The following is a 23,740-nucleotide window of genomic DNA, read 5'->3' as shown; positions in this document are numbered from 1 at the left end:
TTTGGCTCAGTTCGTGGTCCCAGGGTCCTGGGATCCAGCCCCTCATTGGGCTCCCCACAAGGATTCTGCTTCTCCCTCTGCCTGTGTCTCAGCCTCTCTCTGTGTCTCTCATGAATAAATAAAATCTTTAAAAAACCAGTCAGGGCAGCCTGGGTGGCTCAGAGGTTTAGTGCCACCTTTGGTCCAGGGTGTGATCCTGGAGACCTGGGATCAAGTCCCATGTTGGGCTCCCTGCATGGAGTCTGCTTCTCCCTCTGCCTGTGTCTCAGCGTCTCTCTCTCTCTCTCTCTCTCTCTCATGGATGAATGAATAAAATATTTTAGAAAAATAAAAACAAAACCCAAACAAATGAATAAAGTAAAATACTAGTATTACAGAGGATGCCAATTATACTGAAACAGTAACCAAAACACAGTTGAGGGGATCCCTGGGTGGCTCAGTGGTTTAGTGCCTGCCTTCAGCCCAGGGCATGATCCTGGAGTCCTAGGATCAAGTCTGACATCGGGCTCCCTGCATGGAACCTGTTTCTCCCTCTGCCTGTGTCTCTGCCTCTCTCTCTCTGTCCCTCATGAATAAATAAATAAAATCTTTAAAAAAAACACAGTTGAGCCTTGAACAGATTTGTACCGTGTGGGTCCACTTATACACAGACTTTTTTTTTTTTATAAAGAGTATAGTACTAGAAATGTATTTTCCTTATTACTTCCTTTTTCTCTAGCTTACTTTATTGTAAGAATACAGTATATAATACATATAACATGAAAAATAGGCTAACCAGCTGTTTATGTTATCAGGTTTCTAGTCAACAGTAGGCCATTAGTTAATTTTTGAGGAGTCAAGTATTATGTAGATTTTTTACCGTGGGGAGGAGGTTGGTACCCGCAACCCCCACATTGTTCAAGGATTAACTGTAGTTTTTAAACTTTTATATACAACTTATATATTTAGATGATATATATTACATATTTTGAGTTCTGTGTGCTGTTCTAGCAAATTACTGAATCTGAAGGTAGAGTCACGAGAATCCTCAATTTGTAGCCACATTGGACAAAAGTATGGATAACATGGGGCCCAATGCTAGCCATTGGCATCGGAAGTGAAGGCATTGTTATGGGAGTAAGCCCTTAAACCTGTGGAGTCTGACCCTAGTAACAGGTAATGTCAGGACAGAGTTGAACATAGGATACCCAGTAGATATCTGCCGAAAACTGGAGGGCTGTATGGTATGGAAGACCTCCACAGGTCAGAAGGGTTGTCAGTAGAAATAGCCCAGTATATTCACTGCAGTAAAGACAATTTATTATAACAACTTTTCACTAGGTAACATATGGTTAAATCCATTTCACCCCCTACTGTGATCTCAGCAGGTCACAGCCATATTAAGCCTTAGTTTCCTCAACTAAAACAATGTGCGACCCTCAACCTCAAAGGATTATGGTAAGGATTAAACAAGAAGCCTGGTACACAGTAGGTATTCCATAGATGCTGGTTCCCTTTCTGAAGTGCAGAGTGTTGTACTGCACTTGGTTTCTGAGGGGCAACCAAACTCCTTTTCAGTCTACCACCCAAAGACACCATGTGCTAGCCTGTGTCAGAACACAGATGGTGGTGAGTGAAGGATGGCTAAATTGTCGGCAGTGACTCCCAAAGTAGGGTACCAGTGATAAGCCTGGCCCCAGGCACCTGATAGCCCAGCCTTCTGCTGTAGTAAACTGAAGGCAGAAAATAGCATGTTAATAAGCAGATCTTCGATTTAGAATTTTTTTTTATCTACGATAGTCACACAGAGAGAGAGAGGCAGAGACACAGGCAGAGGGAGAAGCAGGCTCCATGCACCGGAAGCCCGATGTGGGATTTGATCCCGGGTCTCCAGGATCGTGCCCCGGGCCAAAGGCAGGCGCCAAACCGCTGCGCCACCCAGGGATCCCTCGATTTAGAATTCTAACAAGCTCCTGCTTAAACTAAGGAGCCTCTGTATCCATTTGCCAGCATCATCTCAGTGAATGGAAGAGAAAACACCTGAGAAAAGTAACTTTACAATTCTTGTCTGAACTGTGATAGACAGAAGTGATCATTTCCAGAATAAAATTGAGAATGGCCAGAATAACTTTATAAAAACTTTCCTGGAAGTAACACAGTTCTATGAAATTTATAGAGTGTGCCTAAAAGAAAAATGTAAGACTATTCAAGGAAAGAAGTAAATTAACCTAGTGTTCAGGACACCAGAATGTATGTATGGAGGAGGGGGGATAGGAAGGAGTACAGAGTAAAGGCCAAATGGACAAAATAGTTAAAAACAAAAACTTGCTCTTTGAGATCTCACCTTAAGCCTAAATGCTTCATGCTCCCAGAGAACCCAGTTGTAAGAATGAATGAATTCATACTCAGTGTTTCACTTTAACAGTAAATAGGTTATATTCTCAAGTTTTATTAAGTTGCTTATACAAATTTAAAGTCATGAGCATGACTTCAGGATCTGCACTTTTTATGTCAAGTGCTTTAACTAAGCAGTTTAAGGCCTCCTGTATTTTTCCACACTCTTTCAGTTCTTTTCCACGAATTACAAGAGCCTCATAGTCATTGACAGCCTCTACTGCCTCATCCTGGGGAGAATCAACCAACTGTCTGCCCAACAAAGGCTCAGGGTCACCAGGAGAGGCCTCTTGAGCTAAAGCCCCAGGCTCACGTGTAGTTAACCAGCTGGACTTCTGTTCTGAAGGCAGCGTTTCGTCAGGAGGATCTTCGGTGTATTCTGAGACTTCCCCACTGCTTTCCTCGGCTCCTTCCTCCAGATAATCTTCAGCAACTTCTGCTTTGTTGCTGTTGTCAAGTCCTTCCTCCATATCCTCCACGTGGTCTAAAACCACATTAACAAGAGACCTCCTAGAAGCCAGGGATCTTCTAGCATTTACAGACTTATTTATACTGTCAGGTATTTTCAGTGCAAAGAACCTTCCTGGTGGACTGATGTCACTTTTGGGAGTTGAAGCATCAAACTGTTTTATAGGTAAGAACTGACAAGGCGAGGTGAATAGATTTGTGCCTGGAGTATCTTGAAAAGTTTTGTCTTCATTTTCACCATCTGAAAGGATCCTTCTGGCTTTCCTTCTGCCTCTCTTCACATTACCTATTACTACTTCTGGATCATCTTGGGTCTCAGAAAGATCCAAGCTGAGACGCACTTCACCCCGCTCAGACTCTGCTTTAGAATTAGCTGCAGGGCCACACAAGCTGTTTTCATTCTCAGCATGCTGCAAAGACTGACTGGAAAGATTTTGTCCATTGTCTGCAGAGTCTTCCAAGAATAGGTTGAAATCACATGCATACTGTGATGAGGACGCTAAAGGTTCCTCTTCCAACTTGGCCTCATCATGTACTTGAGCATCCTGTAGTGCACTGCAGGATGCTGACCATTCCTCATCAGCTATTTCAATTACAGATGTGTGTGATTCTGCATTTTGATTTTCATTTGTCATGGGATTAATGGGCCAGGGACTACAGTGAAGCAAAATCTCATCATCCTTTAGTTGATCTGGATTTGGCCCAAGATCATCTCTGACTGATTCACTAAGGAAATAATTAATATTTCCCAGAGGGTTCTTTTGCAGTGTCCCCTGTGTAGGCCCCTCTAGCAGTGCTTCTTTTTGTATAGCCATTCCCGATGAGTTGGTCCAGATTTCATCTACACATCCACATCCCTTAGGTAAAATAGCTACAGAGTCAGCATCAGATGTACTTACAGGTGAGTGACTACCATCTTGCAAGATGGTAACATTCATCTTTATATTGGAGTTATCTTGATTCTCATTCTCTTTGGGCAGATCATCAATGATTACACTTGCCATCTGGGAACTGATTACTTCTTCCTGGATATGGTAAGTAGGTAGATGTGATGAGGGCCAAGGCTGTGGTTTATTCATTTCAGGGCATTTCTTCTTTGTTTGAGAAGGAAACAGAGGTTCTCTCAGCCAGGTCCCCTCATTTCCAGTTCTTTGTTTTTCCACTAAGAGCTCTGTATTTTGAGACTCTAATTCAACAAGGAATTGAGCTTTCTGAACCCTTTGTTGAATATAATGAGATTCTTCGATCACGTCAAGCTCTTCTTTAACAGACAGATCCCGTGTGTACATCAAATCGTGGTCTGAGATTCCAGCTATCCCCAAAGAGTGCAAGTAGGCAATATGTTCATCTAGTATCTTATCAGATTTCCTCTGAGCAGCATGCAAAGACTGAAGCTGCAGCTGGGTGGCAGAGTTCTGAAAATCCTCAATTGTAAAGAGCTCTCTTAATTCTTGTTTAGTAAAATATCGGAAAGGGTTCTTCTTATCACCAGTAGTTTGTCTGATTAGTGAGTCCTTGAAAACCTGTCTTCTGTATATTTTCTCCTCTACGGTCCCACAAGTAATCAGCCTATAAACTACAATATTTTCCTTTTGTCCAATTCGGTAGACTCTATCCACAGCTTGAGCATCAGTTGCAGGATTCCAACTAGGGTCAAAAATGACCACTCTAGTTGCTGCAGTTAACGTTAAGCCAACACCACCTACTTGAGTGGTAAGCAGAAAAACAGGGTAATCTTTATTTTGCTGGAATAAGTTGATTCTTTTTTCTCGTTCCACAAGATGTGTAACTGTTCCATCAATTCGCAATATCTTAAAGTGCCGATTCTTTAAGAGGCGTTCAATGATGTTTAGAATTTGTCTCGATTGGGAAAACACCAGAGTTTGATGTCCTTCATCTCGCAGTCTCCTAAGCAGCTCTATTAGAAATATCATTTTTCCAGATTCTTCCATCAGTGTATCATCAGTTATGTGATCAATATGGTCCACGTCTGAGGCATCCTCCCCTTCATTTTCACCTTGAACAGAGAATTTTACAGACCCTAAATTCAACAAATGACGAGCCCGTGCAGATAGCAGCCTTGGATGATCACACAGCTTCTTTAAGACACCTAGCTCAGCCAGAGGTGAGCGTGTCTCCATTAACAATTCCTTGATATGATCCAGGGACACGAATTTCCTGTATATTTCTTCTTGTAAAGGCATAAGACGTATCCAAATAATTAAATCATTTTTCCTGGAAAGGGAAGGCATTTTACAAATGGCATCATCATCTGGATTCTTTTCACTAAATCTGATCTCCTCTGGGGTACTTGACTTTTTTTGTACCTCTTCTTTAGTCCTCCTGAGAAAATGAGATTTTATGATTGCCATCAAGTTTTCAGATATTTTCAATCCCAAGGCTTTTTCCCCTGGGGTAGCATCCTTCTCTCTCGCTCTCATAATAGGATTTTCATACTCTATTTTAAAAGTTTTTAATGTTCCTAGCAGGGACCCTTGACAAGCAAAATCAAATAGGGACCACAGTTCTTGTAAATTATTCTGGATTGGGGTTCCTGTGAGGAGGATGCGATTCCTGGCAGGGACAGCACGAGCACATATTGCTGACTTAGTAGATGAGGTTTTTATTTTATGTGCTTCATCAAGGATGACGTAGTCCCACACAAACTCTTGGCCATTCAAGCTTGAAAGTTGCTGCCAATTATTGATTAACATTTGGTATGTGGTGATAATGACACCATTCCTTTGCTGAATCCGTCTGAGGTTTCTGGTACGTTCATCCTTACTAGAACCGTGAAAGGTTTTGACTCTCATTCCTGGAGTCCACTTAACAAATTCTTTTATCCACGTGCTAATGAGATTGGTTGGCATGATCAGCAGCACATGACTCACAAGTGTAGCATCAAACATACCAGAAAGGAAAGCGATGATTTGAACAGTCTTCCCTAATCCCATATCATCTGCCAAGATGCCACCTTTTCTTCCATCCCTATATAGGCTATAGAGGAAAGCTACACCTTCCTTCTGGTGTTCAAATAGTTGGTTGTGCAGTTCTCGATAAAGCAGAAGGCCAGAGTTGCACACATCTGTGAATTCATCATCTCCATGTTCTGCCAACTCCTCCAAGGCTTCCTGTATTTTTTGGATTCTGCTCATCACCTTTTCATTGGGAAAAATGTCCTTTGCCAAATTGAAAAGTTTAAATGCTTCTTCCAGATCCCCATTCTTAGTTGCTTCTTTGGCCTCCTTCACATATCTGTTTTAAAAAGGTAAAAAAAAAAAAAAAATATATATATATATACACACATACACACACACACACACACACACACAGATTAGAAAGGAAGGAAGCAGATTGAATATTCAACCAATAACACTTTAGAGTCCATTTTGGAATCCAAACTGCAGTTGGGCTTTTAATATCCTCAATTCAGGATGGGAAACATTAGCACAGAAGATGCCAATGAAAGCTGGCATCATTTAAGACACATACCCACCAGACATTGCCAACAACACCTTAAAGCACTATTTGTGAGAAATGTATGTGCAAAGGTTACTGGTTCCACAGTATTTCTTAAAATGCCACCCATAAGTACAGAGTGGTATTTTATTGTAAAACAAACCAACCAACCAACCTATACCTATATCATGGGAGTGTGGAAACAGGAAAGATACATGGGCACTTTTCAGTTTTTATTTTTTTGGACCTCTGTGGTACATTTGACACTAATCATTCCCTCCTTCCACTGGATTCCTCTAGATTCCTCCTGGTTTCCTCCCACATCACTGGCCATTTCTTCTGCTCTTCTTCCCATAGGGCTCAGTCCTGGGCCTTCTTCTCACTTCTTTTACTCTCTCCTCTGGCCTTCCACCCCCACCTAATGGGTTTATGAAATCACTCTCTCCATTCCAGGGCTTGCCCCCAAAGTCTAGTCTAGATCCATATTTTAACAGCCTTCTGGATGTCTCCACTTGAAAAAGTCTCACAGGCAACTCGAATTAATCCAAAATTAAACTCATTATTTCCCCTCCAAAAACATGTTTCTCCATTTATGTGGTAGTAAATGACACTACTATCAACTTAGCCATACAAGCTAGAAATCTGAAGATCATCCTTGACTCCAGTTCACATGAGGTCATCCTTGATATCCCCTCTTTTAATCACCCCCTCCCCTAGCCAGATAATCCCCAAGCCCTAGTAACTTTGTTTCCCAGGTATAACCTGTGTCTCTCCATCTCCACTACCACTACTGTGGTTCAAGTCACCATTACTTCTGACCTGGGTAGTCACAACTTCTTGCTCACTGGTCTTACATCCACTCTTGGCCCCTCTGATACATTCTCTGCATAGCAGCCAGTGATACTGTCTTAAAATGTAAAATTTAAGAAAAAAATGTAAAAGAAATCATGTCACTCCTCTGCTTAAAATTCTTCAGGGGTTTATGGTCCAAAAGGATGCCAAAATAATTCACTGAGGAAAGAATAGTCTTTTCAACTATTATGTGCAAAAAAAAAGAAATTGGTCCCCTCTCACAAAAATTAACTTTAAATGGATCAAAGAGGAACACCTGGGTGGCTCAGTGGTTGAGCATCTACCTTTGATTCAGATTGTGATCCTGGGGTCCTGGGATCAAATCCTGTTCAGGCTCCCCACCGGGAGCCTGCTTCTCCCTCTGCCTATGTCTCTGCCCCTCTCTCTGTGTCTCTCATGAATAAATAAAATATTTTTTTAACATTTTTAAAATTTTTATTTATTTATGATAGTCACACACACAGAGAGAGAGAGAGAGAGAGAGAGAGAGGCAGAGACATAGGCAGAAGGAGAAGCAGGCCCCATGCAGGGAGCCCGACGTGGGATTCGATCCCGGGTCTCCAGGATAGCGCCCTGGGCCAAAGGCAGGCACTAAACCGCTGCACCACCCAGGGATCCCTAAATAAAATGTTTTAAAAAATAAAATGGATCAAAGAACTAAACATAATTGCTAAGACTACAAAACCCTTCGAAGAAAATATCGGCATAAATCTTTGTTACCTTGGTTTTCGCAATGGTCTCTTAGATATGATGCCGAACACACAAGCAACCAAAGGAAAAATAAATCAGAAAAAAAAAAAATAAATAAATAAATCGGGTTTCACCAAAAAAAAAACTTGTGTTTCAAAGTATACCATTAAAAAAGTGAAAAGACAACCCAAAGAATGGGAGAAAATATTTGTAAATCATGTATCTGATAAATGATCTGTACCTAGAACATATAAAGAAATCTTACAATTCAAAAATTAAAAGACACCACATGGGCACCTGGGTGGCTTGGGTCAGTTAAGCACTCGACTCTTGATTTTGGCTCAGGTCATGATCTCAGGGTCAGGAGATTGAGTCCCATGGTAAGTTCAGCAGGGAATCTGCTTAAGATTTTCTTTCTCCCTCTCTCTCTGCCCCTCCCCCTGCTCATGCACTCTTTGTCACCAAAATCAATCAATCTTTTAAAAAAGACAAATAACACAATTTAAACATGGGCAAAGGATCTGAATAGACATTTCTCCAAAGATGATCTGCAAATGGCTAATAAGCACATGAAATAATGCTCAACATCATTAGTCATCAGGGAAATGCAAACCACAACCACAATGAAATACCACCTTATGCCCATTAGGATGACTAGAATCAAAAAAGCAAGAAAAAAAAAAAAACAAGCACTGGCGACAATGTGGATGAATTAGAACTCTCATAACCCTACTGGTGGGAATGTAAAATGGTGCAGCTGCTTTGGAAATCAGTTTGTCAGTTCCTCAAAAAAGGTATATATGGGGGCAGCCTGGGTGGTTCAGCGGTTTGCGCCACCTTTGGCCCAAGGCGTGATCCTGGAGACCAGGGATCGAGTCCCACATCGGCTCCCTGCATGGAGCCTGCTTCTTCCTCTGCCTGTGTCTCTGCCTCTCTCTCTCTCATGAATAAATAAATATATTTTTTTTAAAGTTACACATGGAATTACGGTGTGATCCAGGAATTCTACTCTCAGGTACAGACTCAAGAGAAATGAAAATATTTGTCCGCAGAAAATCTTGTACATGAGTGTTCACAGCAGTATTATTCATAAGCCAAAAGAGGAAATAGGGCAGCCCAGGTGGCTCAGCGGTTTAGCGCCTGCCTTTGGCCCAGGGCCTGATCCTGAAGACCCAGGATCGAGTCCCACGTCGGGCTCCCTGCATGGGGCCTGCTCCTCCCTCTGCCTGTGTCTCTGCCTCTTTCTCTCTGTGTATCTCTCATGAATAAATAAAATCTTAAAAAAAAAAAAAAAACAAAAGGGGAAATAACACAGATGTCCACCAACTGAGAAATGGATAAAAATGTGGTATGTGGGGATCCCTGGGTGGCGCAGCGGTTTGGCGCCTGCCTTTGGCCCGGGGCGCGATCCTGGAGACCCAGGATCGAATCCCACATCGGGCTCCCGGTGTGCATGGAGCCTGCTTCTTCCTCCGCCTGTGTCTCTGCCTCTCTCTCTCTCTCTCTCTCTGTGACTATCATAAATTAAAAAAAAAAAAGTGGTATGTGTGTGTTTATCTCCATTCAATGGAATATTATGTACCCATAAAAAGGAATGAAATATTCATGCTATAACATGAATGAACCTTGAAAAAATTTTGCTATATGAATAAGCCAGTCACAAAAGGACACGTTTTATTATTCCATTTATATGAAATGACCAGAATAGGCAAATTCACAGAGAAAAAAAAAGTAGATTTGTGGTTGCCAGGGGCTGGGGAATTCTGGGACTTGGGGTAGTTGGTAATGGCTAAAGGGCAAGAAATTTCTTTTTGGAGTGATGAATGTACAACTCTGTGAATATACTAAAAATTAAACAGTACACTTTAAATGGATGAAATGCATGTACAGTATGCAAATTATACTTCCATAAGGCTATTAACAACAAAATATTCTTCAGCGGCTTCCTGTGGCCTACATAATGGAGTTTAAGTTCCTTAGTCAGCCATTCCAAGCCCTCCCTGATACAATCAGGAACTGCTGACCTCTGCCTTAACTCCTGCCACTTCCAGCCTCAAACATTTTAACCCCTATGCCTATCATGCTACTTTGTATCCTCTAACCTTAGGCTCACACCACCCTCCTCCTCCTGGAATGTACTCTCCTTTCACCAAGCTAAACTTACTGAACTCATTCTAAAGACAGTAATTCTCACTGTTAGGCAGAATCTCCTGGAGCGCTTATTAAACCACAGATCGCTAGACCCCAAATCCAGACTATCTGATTCTGTAGTGAGGGCCAAGAATTTATATTTCTATAGAGTTCCCAGGTGGTCCAGAAACCACATTTTAAGAGCTGCTTTGATGTAGAGATCAGGTCTCACCTGCAGTTCCCCTAGGACGCATTCCATCCCTACTCTATCCTCCAGCTGGATCAACTGTTCCACCTCAGGACTCCCTGGTGTGTTCATCTCTATCAGTGCACTTAACACACTATTAAAATTATTTAAAAAACAATCTGGCTGTATTACAAATGTATGAAACAATCTCACTGAAAGGGTAGAGGGAAAACATGCTGATGTAATAACCTAGGAAATGAATGTAATCTGCAAGACTTAAAGCAAAGGAAACAACATAAGCATTGTACTCTAGTGGGTAAAGCGGTTTCCCATGCAGTATGGGCTAACAATTTTTTTAAAGATTTTTATTTATTTATTCATAAGAGACACACAGAAAGAGGCAGAGGCATAGGCAGAGGGAGAAAGAAGCAGGCTCCCTATGGGGAGCTTGATGCAGGACTCAATCCTAGGACCCTAGGACTACAACCTAAGCCAAAGGTAGACGCTTAACCACTGAGCAACCCAGGCGTCCCTAACAATTACTTTTTTTTAAAAAAAGAGTTTTCTTATTCATGAGAGACACACAGAGAGAGGCAGAGACACAGGCAGAGGGAGAAGCAGGCTCCACACGGGGACCCCGACGTGGGACCTGATCCCGGACTCCAGGATCATGCCCTGGGCCGAAGGCAGGCACCAAACCGCTGAGCCACCCAGGGATCCCCAACAAGTAACTGTAAAGAGGAAACAGTACCTCAGCCAGGTGATTACAGTCAACATCAACAATGATAGATCATGTTAACAGTATGTACCTCTCATAGGATTTGATGAGAAGGGCACTTTATCTCTGTAGTCTTTCCCCGCGAAACCAAAAACCCCAGTCTAGTCATGACAAATGGTGACAAATCCCAACTGAGGGAACATTCTACAAAATAACCTAACCAATACTCCTCAAAACTGTCAAGGTCATCAAAAACTAAGAAAGTCAGGGGCTCAGTAGTTCAGAGTCTGCCTTCAGCTCAGGTTATGATCCCGGGATCCTGGGATCAAGTCCCACATCAGGCTCCCTCTGCATATATATGTCTCTTCCTCTCTCTGTGTGTCTCTCATGAATAAATTAATAAAATCTTTTTAAAAAATAATAATGTATTGGTATTGGTTCATTGACTGTGAGCAATATACCACACTAATATAAGATGTTACCAACAGGGAAAACTAGGTATGGGGTATGTGGGAACCCTCTGCACTGTATCTAATATTTCTGTAAGTCTAAAACTACTATAAAATTAACTTCATTTATTTCTATTATTTATTTATTCATGAGAGACACAGAGAGAGAAACAGAGACATAGGCTGAGGGAGAAGCAGGCTCCCCGTGGGGAGCCCAACACAGGTCCCAAGCCCAGGACCTCAGGATCATCACTTCACTAAAGGCAGACGCTCAACCACTGAGCCAGCCAGGTGTCCCAAAAATTAACTTTGTTTAAAACCAGGGGTGCCTGGGTGGCTCAGTTGGTTAAGCCTCTGCCTTCAGCTCAGGTCATGACCCAAGGGTCCTTGGATCAAGCCCCACATTGGGCTCCCTGCTCAGTTGGAAGCCTGCTTCTCCCTCTGCCTGCCGTTCCTCCTGCTTGCACTCACTGTCTCTCTCTCTCTTTTTCTATCAAATAAATAAACAAATCTTTTTAAAAAAAATAAAACAAAAAAATGATCTGCTTGTGTTATCTGCCTGAACTTGAGGACAGGGATAAGGATCAGGTTTTAGAGCACTCAAGTGAAAGCCAAATGAATAAAAGATGAAGAAGAGGGAAGAGGAAGAAAAGAGCCTGCTGGCTGCAAAACTGCAATTCCTACTGTGGCAGGTCAGCTGCCCACCTCCCCAATTCCTGCTGCACTGTAGAAATAAGCTACATTCCCTATTACTCTGGTCTTGAACCTGAGGGGATAGTGCCAACCCCTGAACTCATTCTCCACTCTGCCTTCCCACCCCCAGGGTGCCTTCAGCTGGACTGCTGGTCTTCTGGCTGGGTCTATGTTCCAGAGCTCTAAGGAGAAAATACATCATATTTTATTACTATTAGATTGTTTCCAAATCCCTAAACTGGTAACCTACCCAGTATCCTGAACCCCTCTCTAGACTGGGCTGCTAATTCCAGCCAGGCTTCCTCCCCAGAAAGTAAAGTGCTGCCTGTGGACCCCAGCTCTAGGTCAGACTCCCCAAAATCATACACCAACCTTTTAAATGGCAACTGTCTGCCCAGACCTCTTACTACCAGACTAAGACTCATATATTGCTGGGTTCTACTTATCCTCTGGAACTCCCACATTTGTCAACCACAACTCGAATTTATAGTATTCCTTGGTCCCCACCACTTTTTTTATTGGGTTGAAGCCCGGTCAGCCAAGCTGCTTCACAGTCCCTATTCCTCCCTAGTTAGCAGGTCTAATACCACATCTCAGCTCTTCCCCTCTACCCTGTCTGCTCCACCAGTGAAGTTGGACCTGGGACAGTATTCATTCCCAGTAATGGAATTGGGGAGAAAAAATGAAATTTGCCTATTATAGCATCACCCTGGATTATCTGGTTATTTACAAGACTACAGTGTTTTCTGTAATACAGTTTGATTTAGCCACTCAACCTCTAATCACTTCCATTTTCCAGGGCTTGAAAGGAAAAATGTCATTTTTACTACTAATGCAATCATGTGTCCATCTATAACACACAAGATCCTCAGTGATCTGGAGAACTTAACACTTCATGGGCTCAAATATTTTTCCCCCAAAATTATTCCCCTATTCTTCTTGGGCATGGCTGGGGAAAAGCCAGGCCTGCTTGGGAGCCAACGGGACAAAGGAAAAGTAACCAGTTCAGGAGAAAGAACCCCCTCTCAATCAGAACAAGGAGAAAAACAGTTGCTACAGTATGGGAGAAGGCTAGTTTTTCTTTTCTTTCTTTTTAAAGATTTTATTTAAGAGCGAGAGAGTGCATGCCTGCACAAGAGCATGAGCAGGGGGGAGGGGCAGAGAGAGAAGCAGGCTCCTTGCTGAACAGGAAGTTCCATCCCAGGACCCCAAGATCATGACCTGAGCCCAAGGCAGATGCTTAACTGACTGAACCACCCAGGTTCCCCAGTTTTTATTTTTTACCAATTTAGTAACTCTTTAAAAGGCACTTACATATGAGGTTCTGATATGTTAAAGAACTATTCAGATGCAAAACTGTCAATCCAGAAGAGAGATTTTCATTCCATAGCAAGGGACAATAAAACACAAATCTTGGGGTACCTAGGTGGCTCAGTTAAGTAGTTAAGCATTTGCCTTCGGCTCAGGTCATGATCTCGGGGTCCTGGGATAAGTCCTACATATGACCTCTGGTTTATCTCAGCTAGAAAAAGTGCCATTGGCTTTGGCTGGATGTTCTCTCCAAATGCTTTCTCCTAAAAAATAATAATATGCCTAGGGCTCTCTGGATAGGAGCCTACACAAGGTTTGGTTTGGGGCTCAACAATGTCCATCTATGTACTGTTTCACCTGTAAGACCAATCACTTAAAATCATTGTAAGGTTTTCTATAGTATTCATTTTCTGTGTCACTGGCTTTGGATTCCACAGATAAGAACTATCTGGACTGAACCATATGGCCCCAAAGAGATCCAAGGTTCTTGGTGCTTTCAGGTCCTCTCTACCCTGTCACAAAGAGATTACAAACAGGCAGGTAGAGCAAGACCTATTTCAAAATGGGTAAAGGCAGGTGGGGAATCTAGTCCCCTTCCTTTGTAACTTAAATCTGAAAGTTTTAGTTGAACTGGGCAAATACGCTTCTGCCAGAATAAACAGGAAGAAGACAGCATCTTCTTACATGTTAACAACATGCCCTCAGAAAGCAGCTGAACTTGCTGGCTAATTACTCCGGAAAAAACAGCTAATCTATAATTATGTCAAAACCAAAATTATCTTTTTTTTCTGGCATAGATGTGCTTTGGCATCCAGATGGATCATACCAGCCAATGTGCTTCAGCAGGAAATAGTTTCCTCATTTGGGAGAGCATTTGGTGGCTGACATCCTGACTGGCCCTTTCAGATAAAGTCTAACTAAAAATGAAAAATTCTCCAGGAACAATAGTAAATTCTTGAGTAGGTACAGACCTCTAGTACCTCCAGTCCCCAATCTGCCAGCCCGAGGTTATCTGGTTAACTGCACTATAGTGCAAAACTCTTGTGCTTCAAGCAAGCACTTGTTCCAGAATTTGAACAAACCCAGGGGTGTTTGGAAACAAGTCCTGAACCCTCAAGTCTGCCTTCAATTCACCTTCAGGCCATCTCAGTGGGAAAAGTAGACAAGCTCTTCCATTAAGATGAAAATAAAAATCTAAAAGCCATTACCTAAGTGATGGTTGCAATAATAATTCATTATACTGAATTGTTTGGTACATTTTCCTATATGTATCTTCTATTTCAGAATAAAAGTTTTAGAAGAATGTTACTTGGCAAAATACAACTGAATTTGAATATTGGTCTCATATATTGCAAATTTCCTGAACTCTTTCATCAGCTCTTATAATTTTTTGTGGATTCATTAGGGCTTTCTATAAAAAAAGACCATGTTATCTACAAATATAGATAGTTTTGCTTCTTTCTTTCCAATCTGCATGCCTTTTATTTCTTTTTCTGGCCTATTTGCCCTGGCTAGAACATCCATTATAATGCTGATTTATATAACGTTGAATAGAGGTGGACATCCTTGTCTTGTTCCTGACATAAGGATGGAAAGCTTTCAGATTCGAGTTTCTGGAGACATCTTTGATCAGATTGAGAAAGTTATCTTGTATTCCTAGTTTAAGTTTTTATCGTTAAAGGGATACTATATTTTCTCAAATGCCTTTTCTGTACCTATTAAGAACATATGGCTTTGTCCTTTAGTTTTAGACAGGTTTGCTGTGTCTACTATGAAGTAGAGATGTCAGGTAAGCAGTTGGATACAGGAGTCTAGAGTTCAGAAGAGGTCAGGGCTACAGACAAAAATGTGAAAATTCTCAGCATAAAGATGGGATTTAAACCAAGAACCTGGGCAGCCTGGGTGGCTCAGTGGTTTGGCACCGCCTTCGGCCTGGGGCATGATCCTGGAGACCTGGGATTGAGTCCCACGGGTTCCCTGCATGGAACCTGCTTCTTCCTCTGCCTGTGTCTCTGCCTCTCTCTCGGTCTCTCATGAATAAATAAATAAAATCTTTTAAAATAAATAAACCAAGTACCTGGATAAGATCACCAAAGGAAGGAGTATAATTACAAAAAAAAAAAAAAAAAAAGCAAAACCTGGCACTCAAAAAACAAAACAAAACAAAAAACCTGGCACTCCAAGACTGCAACATTAAGAACATTTATGGAAGAGTTCTACCTAACGAATATAAAAACAATGGTTAAGTTAGAAAATTACCACTTTGTAATTTCTTTTAAGATTTTATTTAATTATTCATGAGAGACATAGAGAAAGAGGCAGAGACACAGGTACAGGGAGAAGCAGGCTCCATGCCGGGAGCCTGACACGGGACTTGATCCCGGGTCTCCAGGATCACAACCTGGGCTGAAGGCAGCACTAAACCGTCGAGCCACCCGGGCTGCCCACCACTTTGTAATTTCTAATGAAATACTTGATTTGGGCAATGATTGTTAATGGATGAAAAGCTGATGGGGAACTGAGTACCCACAGGATGCCAAAATATCCCCAATATATTATTTATTCATCGTAAGGGGGGAAATGCAATTTTGCAAAGGAGTGATCAGCCTGTGACCACCTGATCCCACTGACCAATCTTAACATTACTAAAACTGGGACTATCAGACATTATATGCTTCTTGCTATGAGGCAATAAGAAGTACACAGCCTCAGGGCACCTGGGTGGCTCAGTGGTTGAGCGTCTGCCTTTGGCTCGGGGCATGATCCCGGGGTCCTGGGATGGAGTCCCACATAAAGCTCCCCATGGGGAGTCTGCTTCTCCCTCTGCCTACATCTCTGCCTCTCTGTGTGTCTCTCATGAATAAATAAATAAAATCTTTAAAAAAAAAAAAAAAAAAGCAAGGCAGCCCGGGTGGCTCAGCGGTTTAGAGCCGCCTTCAGCCCAGGGCATGATCCTGGAGTCCCCGGATCAAGTCCCACGTCAGGCTCCCTGCATGGAGCCTGCTTCTCCCTCTGCCTGTGTCTCTGCCTCTTTCTGTCTCTGTGTTTCTCATGAATAAATAAATAAAATCTTTTTAAAAACAATAATAAAAAATTTTAAAAAGAAGTATACAGCCTCACCTTTGAAATATTCATGCCAAAAATATTGATCCATAATCTTTTTTTTTGCTACAGTTTTTGTTTTTATTAAGATACAATTGACATACAACATTGCATTAGTTTCAGGTGTAAAACATAGTGATTCTGTATTTGTATATACTGTGTAATTATCACCAGAAGTCTAGTTATCATACATCACATAGATAATTATAGAATTTTTTTCTTGGGTTTAGAACTTTGAAAATTTGCTCTCTTAGCAACTTTCAAATATGCAATGCAGTATTACTAACTACAGTTCTATAGTTAACTATATAACCATGTTATACATTACAAATCCATTACTTATTTATTTTATAACTGGAAGTCTATAGCTTCTGATTCCCTTTACCCATTTTGCCCGCCCTCCTGCCCTCCATCTCAGGCAATCGCCAATCTGTTTTCTGTATCTATGAGCTTGTTTTTTTTAAGAGTCCACATATAAGTGAAATCATATGGTATTTATCTTTCTATCTGACTTATTTTACTTAGCATAATGCCTAAAGGTCCATCCATGTGGTCACAAATGGCAAAATCTTATTCTTTTTTATTGCTGAATAATATTCTATCGTGTATTTGTGTGTGTATATATAGGACATTTCTTTGTCCATTCCATCAAGCCCTTAAATTTAAATTACAGGAGATAGGAGAACAAGCTAATGACACTACAAGGAAGCTGTAAGACTAATCCAAATCATTGGCATAGAAATAAAAGTTGGGGGTGGGGAGCAATTGTTCTAGATTAAAAGACTTTAAAAATATAACTAAATGCAGTGTGTGGACCTTCTCTGGGTCCTAATTCAAACAAACCAATTATAAAAAGATTTCAGACCACTTGAAAAATATGAATATGATCTGTGTATTAGCTAATAACAAGGAATTAGCTTGTTTTGTTAGCTGATACATTATAATTATCTCATAAAAATGGGTTCTTTTTTAGAGATGCACTAAAGAATTTAAGGATGGGATTCTGGGATGTCTTAGAATTTACTCTAAAGTATGTTAGACAAGGGGCACTTGGGTGGCTCAGGGGCTGAGCATCTGCCTTTAGCTCAGGGCATGATCCCAGAGTCCGAGGATTGAGTCCCACATCAGGCTCCCCTTTAGGAGCCTGCTTCTCCCTGTGCTTATGTCTCTGCCTCTCTCTCTGTGTCTCTCATGAATAAATACAATCTTTAAAAAATAAAAAAAGTGAAGAAAAATAACATATGTTAGACAAAAAAACGTGAGGCTATGAAGAGGAATCAGCAGAACCTGAGAAGCAGCCACCAGCAGGGTAAAAAGAAAATCAGGAGAGCAAGGGCTCCTGGAAGCCGAGTGAATCAAGTGTTTCACAGAGAAGTGATCAACATTATCAAATGCTGCTGGTAAATCAAGGCAGATGAGGATTATGAAGTGACCGTTTATGAAATCATTAGTGACCTTGACAGAAGCAGTTTGAGTACAGTGACAGAAGAAAGTGGGTGACAGAGAATTAAGAAAGAGAGCAGCATACAAGTGACAGCAAGAGAATATGGACAATACAGAGTACATACAAATGCATGACGGAGAGAGAAACACAGTTGAGTGAGGGACAAAAGGTGGGTAACCTAAGACAGACGGTGGGTAACAGAAATAAACAGAGGGTGGACGACTCTACCAGTCATCATTTATTGCCTCAGTTCCAAATTCACCCCTCAATACCTATTCTGTGATAATGGACTGAATTCCTTCAAACATCTCTCCTTTATGGTGAACATGATGCTAATCTTTCTCAGTAGAGGGCGTCTGAAAGACACCACAGGAGGAAGGGGCTCTCCGAAGTTCTGGCTGCTGCTGCAGGAGCAGGACAACAGAGCAGCCCACAGGCACGCACACACAGAATATGCAGTCCCTCGATGACCTTGAAGCCTCCACCTGGCCTGTCAATAACCTTCTTGCAGCCCTCTCAAATAGAAACCACTGCCCCTGGCAGCTTACCTGTGCCCTGGGCCCCCATCTCTTCTGCATGTACACACCAAAGAGTTGCTGATAGGCTGCTCACCACCAGCACTCCAGATTGGCCTGGGCAAGCCAGAGCATTACTCTGCTATACAGTGGGCTGAACTACACCTTCTCCAATGAGGTCTGAGCTTCAGGCTTGGGGAGAGGATCCCCTTCCAACTTTGTCCTTCCTTGGTACTCTCCCTTAGCCCAAAGACACCATATGGAGTTCCCTTATTTCTTACAGTCACATATTTATCAATTTAATAACTCTTTATATTGAAATGCCGGTTTCAATATGCTGTACGATTTCTACCTCCCGAGTGGACCCAGAATGATACAGTGGCAGAGAGAAAAAGAGGGAAGGTGAGAGGATGAGAGTGGGTAACAGAAAGGGTGACAGGAACAAGGCGGTAACAGAGGTAGAGAGTGGGTGACAGAGATCACGGATGACATACAAAGAGGAAAGGGGCAACATCAGGGAGGAAGACAGAAACAGAAAGAGTATGTGGATGAGACAGAATGGACAACAGTGTGGGCAGGTCAATGACAGTGTCAACAGATGGGCGACAGGAGGGAGAAGGGGGCAATAGAAGGATGTGGTGGGTGACAGAGACACAATGGGAGAGAGGGAGCAAGAAAATACAAGTGTCAGAGAGGGAGAGTGAGTGACAAAGGTGGGTGGCACAGAGGGAGAGAGAATGGATAACAGGAAGAGACAGGACAAAAGTGGGGAGAAGGGGACGGTGGGCAAGAGAGGAGGTGGTGGGTGGGGGGCATCACCAAGGGAGAGCATGACTGACACTGAGAGTGTGTGACAGTCACTGTATATGACAGAAGATGAAGGTATGTGAAAGAGGAAACGTGCAGAGAGTGTGTGACAGCCAAGTTTCAAAGTTTTCTTTATCTTAGGCAGGAGGGGCAGAGACATGAGGAAGGAGGGACAGCAAGGGGAAAGAGGAGAGGGAAGAAGAGAGGCAGAGAAACTATGTGAGAGGAGTGTGCCAAGGGGGACAATGAAGAGTGAAGAAGGTAGAGAGGGCACCTGGGTGGCTCAGTGGTTAAGCATCTGCCTTCGGCTCAGGTCGTGATCCCACGGTCCTGGGATCGAGTCTTGCATAGAGCTCCCTGCAGGGGGCCTGCTTCTCCCTCTGCCTATGTCTCTGCCTCTCTGTGTGTCTTTCATAAATAAATAAAATCTTTTTTAAAAAAGGTAGAGAAGGTGATGCTTTGTGCGAGGAGGTTTCAGTGTAGGCAGATTTGGAAGAGGACAGGAGAAAAAGTAGGAGAAATAAAAGAGAGATTGTGAGTTGATGGGCAATGAGAGACAAGAAAGGTGTGAGGGTAAAGTGGGATTGTGAGAGCAAAAGATGACTGTAGGGCACCTGGGAGGCTGTCAGGAAAGATCATGTGAGAGCAAGTAAGAGGTACCCATATGAGAGGCAGTGTTGGGGAAATCAATGCACTTGCTTGCTCAGGGAAAGGAGGGGAGGGAGCTGAAGGGCTTAATCCTTTCTATCCCCATTTTCTGGATGAGAAAATTGAGGCTCAGAATAGTCAAGTGACTCATTTGAGGTTTCCCAGCTAGCAGGTAGCAGAGCCATAATTAGTACCCCAAATGCCTCAACTCTAAAGCTACTACTCTACCATACACCACCACCTCACTGTTTTCCCCAAATCTTCTTTGAAGAAGTCATGTAACGCAGTCCAAAGATACGATTTTCTTCCTCTGTAAGGAAACCTTTTAGCTTATCACAGCCTTGAAACATACTTTTAGGGAAGCCTGGGTGGCTCAGCGGTTGAGCGCCTGCCTTCGGCTCAGGGTGTGATCCCGAAGTTCCGGGATCGAGTCCCACATCGAGCTGCCCAAGAGGAGCCTGCTTCTCCCTCTGCCTAGGTCTCTGCCTTCTCTCTGTGTCTCTCATGAATAAATAAATATAATATTTTAAAAAAGAAACGTACTTTTATTGAAAGGGAGACAGAACTATTTCACTGCCCCCAATTTATTTATTTGTATTATATCAAAATTTAAAACCTTCTGTGCATCAAAGGACACTACCAACAGAGTGAAAAGGCAGCCTACAGAATGGGAGAAAATATCTGCAAATCATATATCTGATAAGGAGTTAATATCCAGAATATATTAAGAAAAAAACAATCCACCTAAAAAATGGGCAAAGGACCTGCAGGGACATTTCTCCAAAGAAGATATACAAAAGGCCAATAAGCACAGGAAAAGATGCTCCACATCACTAATCATTAGAGAAATGCCAAAGGAAAAAAAATCCCAATGAGAAAACACTTCATTATCATTTGAATGGCTGGTAACAACAACAACAAAATCAGAATATAACAAGTGTTGGCGAGAACATGGAGACATTGGAACCCTTGTACACTGTTGGAGGGAATGTATAATTGTGCAGCTGCAATAAAAGACCAGAGAAACGTTAAAAATAGGATTACCATGTGATCCAGCAATCCCACTTCTGGCTAGATATCCAAAAGAATTGAAAGCAGAATCACCAAGAGACATTTGCACACCCATGTTCAAAGCAGCCCCGTTGACAATCAAGAGATGAAAGCAACCCCAAGTGTCCATCACTGATAAATGGGTAAACAAAATGTGATATGTGCATACAATGGAATATTATTCAGTCCTTAAAAGGAAGGAAATCCTGTCACATGACACAGTATGGATGAACCTTGATGCAATTATGCTACCGAAATAAACCAGTCCCCAAAAGACAAATACTGTATGATTCCACTTGTATGAAGTCCCTAGAATCAAATTCACTGGGACGTAAGGTAGAATAGTGGCTACCAGGGGCTGGGGGAGCAGGGAGTGAGAAGTTGTTTAACAGGTAGTTTTAGTTTTGCAAAATGAAGAGTTCTGGAGATGGACAGGATGATGCTTTAACAACAGTAGTAAAAAATAATAACAAAAGTAGTAATGTATTTGGGCAGCCTGGGTGGCTCAGCGGTTTAGCGCTGCCTGTAGCCCAGGGCGTGATCCTGGAGCCTCTGGATCAAGTCCCACAATCAGGCTCCCTGCATGGGGCCTGTTTCTCTCTCTGTGTCTCTGCCTCCCTCTCTCTCTCTCTGTGTCTCTATGAATAAATAAATAAAGTCTTTGAAAAAAACAAATGGTTTCTTTGTAAAAAATAAAAGTAGTAGTAATGTATTTAATACCACTGAACTGTACACTTAAGAATGGTGACAATAGGGACGCCCAGGAGGCTCAGCGGCTGGGTGTCTGCCTTCCACCCAGGGCGTAAATCTGGGGTTCCCAGATGGAGTCCCACATCGGGCTCCCTGCATGGAGCCTGCTTCTCCCTCTGCCTTGTCTCTGCCTCTCTTTCTCTGTCTCTCATGAATAAATAAAATCTTAAAAAAAAAAAAAAGAAATGGTGACTGGTAAATTTGATGTATTTTATCACAACTGAAAAGTTTAAATCTCATTCCCACATCATCATGCCCCCCACCCTTAGTCATATGGTGACTGCTTACTACTTCAACACGAATGTCTTCTCCTGAGGCCGAACTTTGTGGTTGGCCACTTCCGCCCATACTATGCCTCGCACATTATACCTCTTGCGGCACTTATCAAACATTACAGTGACTATTGGCTTACCTATCCCTCTCCACTACCAAATGATAAGCATTTTGGGGGTAGGGTCGGTGTTTTACTCATCTCTGCAACCCCCAGGCCTGGCGTTTGGTAGACTCAAAAGACTCAAGAAAGGCATGATCAGTGTAAGTTCTAGCTTTTAAGATTTTAAGAGAGCTATCTGACCCAAAAAGAGGTATCGGGAGGCTCCCCAGGCTTTAGAAATCTGGACAGATTCCCACGCCTTTACTCAGAGAACGCGAGGGCGCCTCTCACCGGGCTCCACCTCAGCAGCCTGGGCCGCTGGGAGGGTCCGAGGGCTTCCCACTCCGACTCCCGGCCGGGACCTGCGAGCTAGGCCGGCCGGAGGCCCAGACATACCTCTGGTAAAGGGCGGCCTGCTCTGGGCTTAAGGCCGCGGCTTCCACAGACCCTCGGAACGCCTCCATGACCCTCAGTTTGGTTCCAGGTATTTCAACCGAAGATTGAATTTCGCCCGCTCCCGCCCTACGCATGCGCCATGCGCCTCAGGAGAGGCAGGACCAACCGTTGGCCTCCTGGCTGGCCAATCCGCAGCGCCGCACTCGGCGCTAACGCCTGAGCCCGCCCACGTAGGTCGCGCGCCCGCGCTTACGCGCCCTGGAGCTAAGAGGCAGTTGCGGCCCCAGCGGGGTGGGATAGGTTCGTGTCCTGTTCCTCTCGCGTAGTCAATCCAATCCAAACCGTGCTTCAGCACGTTTGTGCCTGTGCCACCCTCGTGAGTGAAGTAGAATGTCTGCTATAATCTCAGTCATTTTAGTGGCCCCTAGAGACCTTCATAGCCCACGCCCCCAAATTTCCTTCTTTCCATGCTCGCCATTGCCTGGCGCTGAGCAGGCTTTGAATTCAAACACCCTGGGAGGCATGGTCCCCATGACTTAAACTCACATTGAAGAAGAGTCTTCAAGAGCCAAGGCAAAGCTCTCATTTAAGAAATTAGTAGTGCTATAAAGCATGGTCACCATTTCTTTAGAAGCTCCAACTAGGATGCAATCATATTTTCAAACGCAGAGCTCAGGCAGGAGTCCTGGTAAGTGAGTTTAAGTGGCTTGCTTGGGGGGATCCTAAATAGGTTGTGGGCCAACAAAAATTGTCCTTGTTCTTACATTGTTCAAAAAGGACTTTGTGATTCTTTTTTTTTTTTTAATTTTTATTTATTTATGATAGTCACAGAGAGAGAGAGAGAGGCAGAGACACAGGCGGAGGGAGAAGCAGGCTCCATGCACCGGGAGCCCGATGTGGGATTCGATCCTGGGTCTCCAGGATCGCGCCCTGGGCCAAAGGCAGGCGCCAAACCGCTGCGCCACCCAGGGATCCCGGACTTTGTGATTCTTCAAGGTACTAATTAACATTGAGTATTTGAAAACTCACCTAACTGACCCAGTCATGCCCACCCTAAGTCCTGAGGTTTTTAAGCTTTTTGTAAATTTCATAGATCATTAGGAGCTTAAAAAGGTATCTTCTGAAAAGAGAATATGGGCTATTTTCCTGGTTCACATGAAGTTTACTAATATTTTCATATGGCTTTAAGTCTTTTCTGTTAAGAGGGCTTTGGGTATACTGTTATCCTCAGCAAAAACTGAGGTTCAGGGACATCAAGTGACTTTGCCTGAGGTTCCAAAGCTAGAAGATGGCAGAGCCAGAATTCAATACCATGTCTATACGGA

The 23,740-nt window shown here is 42.8% G+C and overlaps 1 protein-coding gene across 1 annotated transcript; it reads right to left on the bottom strand.

The window, feature by feature from the left end:
* Window positions 1-1,283: 1,283 nt before the first annotated feature.
* ERCC6L (ERCC excision repair 6 like, spindle assembly checkpoint helicase) lies at window positions 1,284-22,498 on the bottom strand. Its single transcript, XM_041740536.1, has 2 exons — window positions 22,416-22,498; window positions 1,284-6,096 (listed from the first exon to the last, which is right to left on the bottom strand). The coding sequence occupies exons 1-2, from the start codon at window positions 22,481-22,483 to the stop codon at window positions 2,421-2,423; spliced, it is 3,744 nt and encodes a 1,247-aa protein (XP_041596470.1). The 5' UTR covers window positions 22,484-22,498; the 3' UTR covers window positions 1,284-2,420.
* Window positions 22,499-23,740: the final 1,242 nt, after the last annotated feature.

Source organism: Vulpes lagopus, chromosome X (genome assembly GCF_018345385.1).
Source record: "Vulpes lagopus strain Blue_001 chromosome X, ASM1834538v1, whole genome shotgun sequence".
Classification (NCBI taxonomy): domain Eukaryota; kingdom Metazoa; phylum Chordata; class Mammalia; order Carnivora; family Canidae; genus Vulpes; species Vulpes lagopus.
The sequence above is the reverse complement of the archived record's forward strand: the minus strand, read 5'-3'. Positions and strand labels throughout refer to the sequence as shown.

Excerpts from the sequence above, each read along its gene's own strand:
- ERCC6L (XM_041740536.1), bottom strand. The coding sequence starts at position 22,483 with ATGGAGGCGTTCCGAGGGTCTGTGGAAGCCGCGGCCTTAAGCCCAGAG. Across the intron at positions 6,097-22,415 it reads CAGGCCGCCCTTTACCAGAG|ATATGTGAAGGAGGCCAAAG; the intron begins GTATGTCTGGGC and ends TTTTTAAAACAG.